General features: G+C 46.2%; 1 protein-coding gene across 5 annotated transcripts in view; it reads right to left on the bottom strand.

Moving 5' to 3' along the window:
- EXD2 (exonuclease 3'-5' domain containing 2) overlaps window positions 1–10,861 on the bottom strand; it is a 50,291-nt gene that overhangs the window by 15,739 nt on the left and 23,691 nt on the right. For all 5 annotated transcript variants that reach the window (XM_008271822.4, XM_017349413.3, XM_002719541.5 and 2 more), the window contains one exon: window positions 4,154–4,410. In XM_008271822.4, coding sequence (XP_008270044.3) covers window positions 4,154–4,410 — 257 coding nt within the window. The remainder of the gene's footprint in view (window positions 1–4,153; window positions 4,411–10,861) is intronic.

Here is a 10,861-nt window from a genome sequence, read left to right as displayed (position 1 = left end):
AAGTGCTTGGGCCCTGCACCCCATGGGAGACCAGGAGAAGTACCTGGCTCCTGTCATTGGATCAGCGCAGTGCGCTGGCCGCAGCGGCCATTGGAGGATGAACCAACGGTAAAGGAAGACCTTTCTCTCTGTCTCTGTCTCTCTCCTGTCCACTCTGTCAAAAAAAAAAAAAAAAAAAAGACTAAAAACAAGGAGTGGGCTTTGTGGCTCAGCAAGTTAAGTTGCTTGGGACACCAATATCTCATACTGGAGGGCCAGTGTGATCCATAGCCGGCCACTCTGCACTTCTGATCCAGCTTCCTGCTAACGCACCTGGAAGGCAGCAGATAATGACTCAAGTACTTGGGCCCTGCCAGCCAATGTGGGAAACCAGATGACGTTCCAGACTCCTGGCTTCTGCCTGGCCTAGCCCTGGCTGTTCGGTCATTCTGGGAGTCAATCACAGGATGGAAGATCTCTCTTTCTCTGTCTCTCCTTCTCTGTTTTTCTTTCTCTCTCTCTCTCTTTCTTTCTTTCTCTCTCTCTCTCTCTCTCTCCTTCCTTCCTTTTTCTTTCTCTCTCTCTCTCTCCTTCCTTCCTTTTTCTTTCTCTTTCTCTCTCTCCTTCCTTCCTTCCTTCCTTCCTTCCTTCCTTCCTTCCTTCCTTCCTTCCTTCCTTCCTTCCTTCCTTCCTTCCTTTCTTTCTAGATTTATTTTATTTACTAAGAGTTACAGAGAGAGGTAGAGACAGAGAGAGAGGTCTTCCATCCACTGGTTCACTCCCCAGATGGTCACAATGGCTGGAACTGAGCTGATCCGAAGCCAGGAGCCAGGAGTTTCTTCTGGGTCTCCCACGTGGATGCAGGGGCCTAAGGACTTGGGCCATCTTTCACTGCTTTCCCAGGCTATTGCAGAGTGCTGGATTGGAAGAAGAGCAGCCGGGACTAGAACCAGGGCCCATATAGGATGCCGGCACTTCAGGCCAGGGCTTTAAACTGCTGCACCATAACGCTGGCCCCTACTATGCCTTTCAAATAAAATAAATAAATCTTTTTTAAAAATATGGGGCCAGCGGCCGGCGCCGCGGCTCAATAGGCTAATCCTCCACCTTGCAGCGCTGGCACACCGGGTTCTAGTCCCAGTTGCCCCTCTTCCAGGCCAGCCCTCTGCTATGGCCCAGGAGTGCAGTGGAGGATGGCCCAAGTGCTTGGGCCCTGCACCCATGGGAGACCAGGAGAAGTACCTGGCTCCTGCCTTTGGATCAGTGCAGCGCACCGGCCACAATGGCCATTGGAGGGTGAACCAATGGCAAAAGGAAGACCTTTCTCTCTGTCTCTCTCTCTCACTGTCCACTCTGCCTCTCAAAAAAAAAAAAAGATATATATATATATATATATATGGGGCAAGCACTGTGGTGTAGCGAGTGGGGCCACCATCTATGATAATAGCATCCCATGTGGGCACTGGTTCAAGTCCCTGGGAAGGCAGCTCAGGAGGATGGCCCAAGTGTTTGTGCCCCTGCACATACATGGGAGACCTGGAAGAGGTTCCTGGCTCCTGGCTTCAGCTAGGTACAGCCCCAGCTGTTGTGGCCATCTGGAGAGTGAACCCGTGGTTGGAGGACTTCTTCTTTATCTCTTCCTCTCTGTAACTCTGCCTTTCAAAAAGTAAATAAATAGGCAGGCGCCGTGACTCAATAGGCTAATCCTCCACCTAGCGGCGCTGGCACACTGGGTTCTAGTCCTGGTCGGGGTGCCAGATTCTGTCCCGGTTGCCCCTCTTCCAGGCCAGCTCTCTGCTGTGGCCCGGGAAGGCAGTGGAGGATGGCCCAAGTGCTTGGGTCCTGCACCCGCATGGGAGACCAGGAGAAGCACCTGGCTCCTGCCTTTGGATCAGCGCGGTGCGCTGGCCGCAGCGCGCCACCCGTAGCGCGCCAGCCGTGGTGGCCATTGGAGAGTGAACCAATGGCAAAGGGAAGACCTTTCTCTCTGTCTCTCTTTCTCACTATCCATTCTGCCTGTCAATAAATAAATAAATAAATAAATAAAACTACTGCAGAGAAGTATCTGATACAGGATGTAGGCATCCCAAATGTGTCTAAACCGTTAGATCTACCTCTGCTTTTGTAGACTGAGGGGTTCTTGATTTCACATTTATCTCTTAGTTGGAGTCTCCGGTCCTTGGACAAATTTTTTTCTTTTTTACTTCTCTGCAGTAAGTGCATAAAAAAAGATCTGGAAGGACAAAGCAATCAGATGATGGCACTGAAGGTGGCAGAGAGGCTATGATGATGATGATGACATTAATAGTCAAGTTGAAAAAACACTGGCTATGTCAATACAGCTCAATATGCCTGGACTCATTTAATCTTCACACTAACCCTGTGAGGTCAGAACATCATCTCTACTGTACAAAGAAACTGAAGAGACAGAAAGGCTTTGTGCCTTGCAAAGGTCACACGGCTGGCGAGAGGCTGCGCAGGGACTGCCACCCACACAGCCTGCTCCCATCAGCTTTCAGCCTCTGCACACGCAGCCATAACAGCACAGAGTGACGGTGGGCATCAGGGAAGGCAGTGCTGCGGGAAGGAGGGGTGCTAGTCCAATGCTTCTACAGTGTTCATTTTTTAAAGCAGTGTATGTTTTAAAGACTTATTCATTTATTTATTTGAAAAGAAGAGTGACAAAGAGAGAGGGAGAGATAGAAATCTTCCATCCTCTGGTTGAGTCCCCAGATGCCTGCAACAACAGACAGGGCTGGACCAGGCCACAGCCAGGAGCCAGGAACTCCATCCAGGTCTCCAACACTGGTGGTAGGAGCCCAAGTATTTAGGCCATCATCTGCTGCCTCCCAGGTACGCCAGCAGGAAGCCCTACTGGAAGCAGAGGCCAGACTCCATCCCACACACTCCAATATCAGATGTGTGCATCTGAGGCAGTAGTGCAAGCTGTGCTGTGCCACAATGCCCACCCCGTAAAGCGATATTTTAAGTATCATTTAAAATATTTTTTATGTATAAGTGAGATTAACTTCAACTTTTTTTTTCCTGAGAGCGAGACAGAGAGATTTCCTATCTACTGGTTCATTCCTCAAACGCCCACAACAGCTAGGGCTAGGATAGACTGAAACCGGGAGCCTGGAACTCCAGCAGGGTCTCCCGTGTCGTCGGCAGGAACCCAACCTGAGCCGCCACCTGCTGCCTCCCAGGGTGCACATTAGCAGGAAGCTGGAACTGGGACTTGAAACCAGGAGCTCTGATTTGGGTTACAAGCGTCTCAGACAGAATCTTAATCAGCAAACAAAATGCCTGTCTCCAAAAAGTCTATACTTCACTCATAAGAGCCTTATTTATATTGGTGAAGCTAACAAACTAAATTTCATTTTCTACTAAAATATTGTGATAGGCACAGATGTTATTCAGGCCTCCTCTTAGCTTATCAGATTCTAGGGTCTGTCATCTGATGCAGGTGACAGGCTGTGTTAGTCCATACTGCTAGCAATGAGGAGCTGCACATATACATGAAGATGTAATCGAGACTCTCTTTTTAAAAGTTGAAGTAGAATTTCCATAGGGATGGGATTCTAAAGAAAAGAGAAATCTCTTTTCCCCCCAGACAAGGCCTAGGTCTACAATCACTTCTGGCCTAAAGCAAGGTTGGCAAACTTAAATGCTTATCAGGATGAGTCAGGGTTACAAGAGGGGGCGGTGAGGACTCTGGCAAACTGAATAGAGTATGTTCATCTAAAAGGGATAGCCACTACCCAGCCATCTGGAACTATGGACCTGGTATAATTAGATCCTCTACATTTTCAACAGAAGCCAGAAATACAGATTTTTTTTACATTAAATATTCTGAACTTAAAAATTTAAAAAACAAGTCACCATGTGAGGGAAATAAAACTAAAGGACATCTGTAGCCCTAATTTAGCTAGTGGGGCCATCTGTTTACAACCTGTAGCTTACAGAGATAACTTATTAATGATTCATCTAAAAAGACTGTAGGTAACTAAAGTTTTCTCAGCAGTTGCAACATGTCCTCATAAATTAAACGGTCATCTCAGAAGCCTCCAGTTGGTGAAGACCCAAATGTTCCATTACAGATCCCCAGTAATCTACAGATCTTGCTCAGAGAGTTGCCCGCCACGACAGGGTCCAGCACACATACAAACCGCACCTCTGGCGCACAGCCAGGTACCGGAGGTCCAGACAGCCCCTGACAGCGAGGCCATAGTCCTGCAGAAGCTTGCTGGCATCTTCCGAACAGCCCACGCCAACTTTTAAAATGGTGCCATCTGCCAAGATGTCCAGTAACGTTCTTGGTAGCACTCTCCCTCCGTAGGTCAGCTTGGGCAAGCGAATCAAGACACAAAAGCCACTTGTGGAGGCCATTTGTAGGAGTGACAGAGGGCTGGCTTTGCCTTCACAATTCACCTGCAACACAAGAAGAAGAACCAGGTGTACATCCCAGGGCCACTGTAAGCATACCCTGAAACTGTCACAGAAAGGCCTACGAGGCACAACTAACTTCCCAAAGGCAGCACCTGGCCGATTTGGGGCTAAATCTAATGAAATTCCCCTACTAACAAGTGCAATCGACTTTGTAAGGAGAAGCCTAGGCCAAGGTTCCAGAGGGCACAGACTCCAGCGCCTGAAATAGGAGCACTGCACAAAGAGTGACCAGCTGACACAGAGGAGCATAGAGACACACCGGCAGTTACACAAAACATACTGGATTTAAAAGACTAAGAAAAAAAAAAAGGGTAAGTAGTGTGCCCAATGATAATGATACATGACTCTTCATTACGCAGACTGTGATGCACATGCCTCCAGAGCCAATTTTGAAAAACAGGTAGGAGAGGCTGGTGCTGTCGTGTAGCAGGTAAAGTAGCTGCCTACAGTGCTGGCATTCCAAAGGGGCACCAGTTTGACTCCCGGTTGCTCCACTTCCGATCCAGCTCCCTGCTAATGTGCCTGGGAAAGCAGAGGAGGATGGCTCAAGTACTTGGGCTCCTGAAGCTACGTGGGAGGCCCAGAAGAAGCTCCTGTCTCTTGGCTTTGGCCTGGCCCAGCCCAAGCCATTGTGGCCACTTGGGGAGTGAACCAGCAGATGGAAGATCTCTCTCTCTCTAACTCTGCCTTTCAAAAATATAAATAAATCTAAAAAAAAAAAAAGGGAAAAGAAAAACAGATAGGAAATATAGGAAATACAATATTGTAAATAAGTGGAATCTGCCAATATAATAAATCTTGGTACAATAAAGTGCTTTCTTAACATTTTCTAGCTCCAAATGGTTCTTATGAAAACAATGTATATTAAGCCTACATTAGGACCTTTATATCTTATGAGACAAAAACAGCTTTATATATTAACCATTCATTTAGACCAAGGTTCGATCTTTTGGGGGTCGTAGGTAAGTTTGAGAAAATGCTGAAAGCTAAAGAGGTTATCACTAGAAAAATTTACATACCAAATTCACACACACACGTTCAAGGGATTAAAGAGCCCACAAAGATATCCACAGAACCTAGGTTAAGCAACCAATAAACTCCAATCCTTCTCTGTTTTCAGGAGAGGAAACTTGAGGTCTGTAGGTGAAGCAGTTTGACCAAACAAAGTGAGAAACCCAGGACTTACATTCAGGTCCCAGTGTCTAAAATACATTAAATAAATACCTAGATGTATGCATACATGGATGGATGGATGGAGGGAGGGATGACAGACAGGCAGAGTTGTCTTTTTTTTTTTAATAGTTAAGCCACTCAGAAGGGCTTTTTCTTTTCTTTTTTTTTTTTTTTTTTTAAGATTTATTTATTTATTTGAAAATCAGAGTTACAAAGAGAGAGGAGAGGCAGAGACAAAGAGAGGTCTTCCATCCGATGGTTCACTCCCCAATAGGCCGCAACAGCCGGAGCTGTGCCGATCCGAAGCCAGGAGCCAAGAGCTTCTTCCAGGTCTCCCAAGTGGGTGCAGGGGCCCAAGGACTTGGGCCATCTTCTACTGCTTTCCCAGGCCTCAGCAGAGAGCTGGGTGGGAAGTGGAGCAGCTAGGACTCGAACTGGCGCCTATGTGGGATGCCGGCACTGCAAGCAAGGGCATTAACCCGCTGCACCACAGCGCTGGCCAGAGTTGTCTTTTTAATAGTGTTTTTGGACCGTGCTTAAGATCTACCATATTAGGGCCGGTGTTTGGCGCAGCAATTAATCACAGCTTGGGGAGCCCACATCCCACACGGGAGTACCTGCCTTGAGTCTCGGCTTTTCCACTTCTGATCCAGCCTCCTGACAATGTGCATCTTTGGAGACAGCAGATGATGGCTCAAGCACTTGGGTCTCTGCCACCCATATGTGAGACCCAGCTTCAGTCCTGGGACTTAGCCTGGTCCAGCCCTAGCTTTTGCAGGCATCTGGGGAGTGACAGTGGATGAAAGATTGCTGTCTCTGTTTCTCCTTCTCTCTCTGTCTCTACCTTTCTAATAAAATGAAAATAAAAATAAAAAAATAAGTAAAATAACAAGTAAAATTTTAAAAAAGGTCCAGAATATTATAATCACGGTTTTTTCACTAGGAATCCATTGGAAGAATAATATTCCAACCACACTGAATGTGTGCTATGCAACCATTTCAGAATGTTATAAAAGCTCTAAGGTAAAAATTAACCTGCAACTTGCATATTTGAGGTTTCACTGGAATTAGAAATTAGCCTTCATTTACAAATTTTATTGTATTAGTTCAAATGAACTGGATTAGAAATATGCACAGAACAGCATTAAACCTAAAATTTTCAATACATGCTAGTGAGTGGAGAACTGTGTATTAGGATAACCTGGGACCTCATTTTCAAAGTTTGACTTAGGGGCTGCCACTGTGGCATACTAGGTTAACTTCTGCCTGCAACACCAGCATCCCCTATGGGCACTGGTTTGAGTCCCAGCTGCTCCAATTCTGTTCCAGCTCCATGCTGACAGCCTGGGGAAGAAGTGGAAGATGACCCAAGTGGTTGGGCCCCTGCACCCACTTGGGAGACCCAGAAGAAACTCCTGGATCCTGGCTTCAGATTGGCTCAGCTCTGTTCACTGCAGCCATTTGGGGAGTGAGCCAGCAGATGAAAAACCTCTCTCTCTCTCTGTAAATCTGCCTGTCAAATAAATAAATCTTTAAAAAAAAATAACATGCCTAGGAGAGTCAATTTGGCTTAAAAAATTAGATGTCATCTTATTTCTCATATTTCTCATCATTTCGTTTTCTTACATCTTTTGCCTTGACATCATTTAATATTCATAGAAAACAATGGAACCTCTCACTGTTTTATTTACTAGGATAAAATGACACATTTTAATTTCATTAGCATTATTTAATACTGGTATCTAATTTTTTTAAGGCAAGTGTTCTTAAAAATTTTTAAATATAATTATTTTCCTTTTAAATACAAGGTTTTTTTACATTTTATTTATTTTTTTAAGATTTATTTACTTATTTGAAAGAGTTACAGCAAGAGAGGGAGAGACAGAGCGAGAGATCTTCCATCTGCTGCTTTACTCCCCTTCGGCTACAACAGCCAGGACTGGGCAAGGCCACCGTCAGGAGCTAGGAGTTTCATCCAGGTCTTTACACGGGTAGCAGAGGCCCAATCACTTGGGCCATCCTCTGCTGTCCCTCCAGCCCATTAGCAGGGAGCTGGATCAAAAGTGTAGCAGTCAGAACACGAACTGGTGCCCTTTTGGGAAGCCAGCATCACAGACAGCAGCTCGACCTGCTACACCACAACGCCAGCCCCTTTTTTCCCATTTTACTTGAGAGAACAGAGACAAAGATCTTCAATTCGATGGTTCACTCCTCAAATGCCTACAACAGCGAGGGTTGGGTCAGATCAGCCAGAATTCAATCCGTGTCTCCCGTGTGGGTGGCAGGAAACCAAGTATTTAAGCCACCTGCCGCCTCCCAGAGTGCACATGAGCAGAAGCTGGGCTTCGCCAGGGCCAGGACTTGACCCCAAGCCTTCAACACACGACACAGGACTCTAAGCTGCATCTTAACTACTGCGTCCCTTTCTGGTTGGTTGTGTTTTTTTGTTTTTATTAATTAACCCATATAAAAATGTTTGAGACATATACAATATATAGTCATGTGTAAACATTTCAGTCATTGGTGGTCCCAAAAGACTATAGTGGAGCTGAAAACTTCCTGTTGCCTGCTGATATCATAGGATTGTGCTACCACAGCACAGTTGTAGAGTACACACAACACAAGAAAGACAACTGAGGTGATGGATATGCCACTTATGTTGACCTAATCATTACAAACTGTCCTCTAGTACTAAAATACCACACTGCATCCCATAAATAAGTACAATTATGTGAATTTTAAAATAAACATAGAGGGGCCAACACTATGCCACAGCAAGTCAAGCCACTGCCTGTGATGCCAGCATTCTGCATCACAGCACCTTTGTAAGTCCTGGCTGCTCCTCTTCTGGCCCAGCTCCCTACTAATGTGTCTGGAAAAGCAGTGGGAGATGGCCCAGGTATCTGGGCCCCTGCCGCTCATGCAGTAGAGACCTGTATAGAGTTCTAGGCTCCTGGCTTTGTTCTGGACCACCCTGGCTATTGCAGCCATTTGGGGACTGAACCAAGATAGAAGAGATTTTCCTCTCTCTCTTCTCTGCTTGTCAAATAAACAAATAAATCTTTAAAAAAAATTTAAAGTATAACAATACAATTACATACGGTACATAATGACAGTAAATTACTACATTACTGGCTTACGTATTTACTAGACTTTTATCACTATTTAGAGTGTAATCCTTCTCCTTATAGAAAGTGTTTGCTGTGGATCAGTGTGTCGTGTTTTGCCAGCGGCAGCCTCACACAGCTCTTGTTTACCTCATCTCTTGACTGATCGAGAAGCCATGTCACGTGACTGAGCGATACCATCGAGGTGTATGTAAATATACCTTAGGACATGTGCACAATGCCAAAACTCCCTGTGCATGTCTCAGATCGTAACCCTGTTAAGTGGCGCATAACTGCACACGTATGTTCATTTAGAAATTCCATGTGTGCTGTGCTGTACCAACATGTTTACATTATTAAGTATTTAAGAAAGTACGGTTTTAAATGAATGATACCATAAATCATTCTAGATAAATTTCCCAACACTCTCTTCCATGTTCACTTAAGGAACATTTTGGTAAGAGACCCTCCTTCCTGCAGGCCAGTGGTATTTTTTGTTTTTGTTTTTTTATTTGAAAGGCACAGGCAGAAAGAGGTATTTTCAATCCATTGGTTCACTCCCCAGCTGACCACAACAGCTAGGGATGGGCCAAGCCGAAGACAGGGGCCAGGAGCTTTTTCTAGGTCTCCCATGTTGGTGCAAGGACCCAAGCACTTGGGCCGTCCTGCCCAGGCCGGCCCTTTGGTATTCTTAAAATTCAGAGCTGCTAAGTTTCTGGGAAGGCCTATGGTTTTCCAAATGACCCCACGATGGCAGCAGAGAGTAAAGAATGATGTGGGAGCACCTTCTGGGCTGGAACAGGTTAATTAATGAGCAACCCTAGTTTGGGGAGTTTATGTATCAGTTAAATTTAAACCATAGTTTTGAGACAAGAATGAGTTTGCCCTGTATAAGTGACAGAATGAAGGCCCAGTGTGACTGTTGAGTGAAAAAAGCAGGACAGGAAGAGAGTAGGAGTCAAAATCATAGATGCAGAGAAAGGCCAGAGCATCTAACTAGGGGCTGGCCTTGTGGCACAGTGGGCTAAGCCATCTGTGAAGTGGGCATCTCATATGGGTGCCAGTTCAAGTCCAGGCAGCTCTACCTCTGGTCCAGTTCCCTAATGCACCTGGGAAAGCAATGAAAGATGGCCCAAGTGCTTGGGCTCTTCCACCCATGTGAGAAACCCAGATGCAGTTCCAGGCTCCTGGCTTCAGCCTGGCCCAGTCCCAGCCATTGTGGCCATTTTGGGAGTGAATCAACAAATGGAAGATCTCTCTCTGGGTCTCCCTCTCTCTGTGAACTCTGTCTTTCAAATAAAGACCTCTTTTTAAAACAGAGCATGTAATTAAAACATCTGCATTTTTTTCTAAGCAATGGAAGGGTGTTAAGCAAAGGACTGATATGATCTGATTTGCATTTTTTTTTATTTGAGAGGTAGAGTTACAGTGAAAGGGAGAGACAGAGAGAAAGGTCTCCCATCTTCTGGTTCACTCTGGCTGTAATGGCCGGAGCTGAGCCAATCCGAAGCCAGGAGCCAGGAGCTTCTTCTGGGTCTCCCACGTGAGTGCAGGGGCCCAAGGACTTGGGTCATCTTCTACTGCCTTCCCAGGCCATAACAGAGAGCTGGATCGGAAGAGGAGCAGCCAGGACTAGAACTGGCACCCATATGGGATGCTGGTGCTGCAGGCAGAGGATTAACCTGCTGTGCCACAGTGCTAGCCCCCTGATTTGCATTTTTAAGAGATACTTTTTTCACAGCATGGAAAAGGGACCGTAGGTAGCAAAGCGTCAAAGCGGGGAGGCCATCCAGAGGCAATTACAGCAGTACAGGTAAGAGACACTGTGAAGCTTGAGCTAAGGAGAAAGCAGAGGAGACGCACAGAAGTAGCTTAATTCAAATCTACTTTGGAGCTAGCACCAGTAATAATTCCTAATGGGAAGGGTTACGGCACTGCTTGGGACGCCCACACCATACTGGACTGCCTGGTTCACGTTCTGGCTGCTCCACTCTGATCCAACTGGGGGCAGCAGATGATGGTCCAAGTACTCGGGCCCCTGGCATCCATCTTTGAGACGTGGATGGAGCTCCTCACTCCTGGCTCACCCCAGGCTGTTGCGGGCATGAACCAGAAGATGGAAGATCTCACTCTTGCCTGTCTCTCCCTCTCCC

The sequence above is a fragment of the Oryctolagus cuniculus genome, chromosome 20 (genome assembly GCF_964237555.1).
Source record: "Oryctolagus cuniculus chromosome 20, mOryCun1.1, whole genome shotgun sequence".
Lineage (NCBI taxonomy): Eukaryota > Metazoa > Chordata > Mammalia > Lagomorpha > Leporidae > Oryctolagus > Oryctolagus cuniculus.
This window is presented reverse-complemented; position numbering and strand designations above follow the sequence as displayed.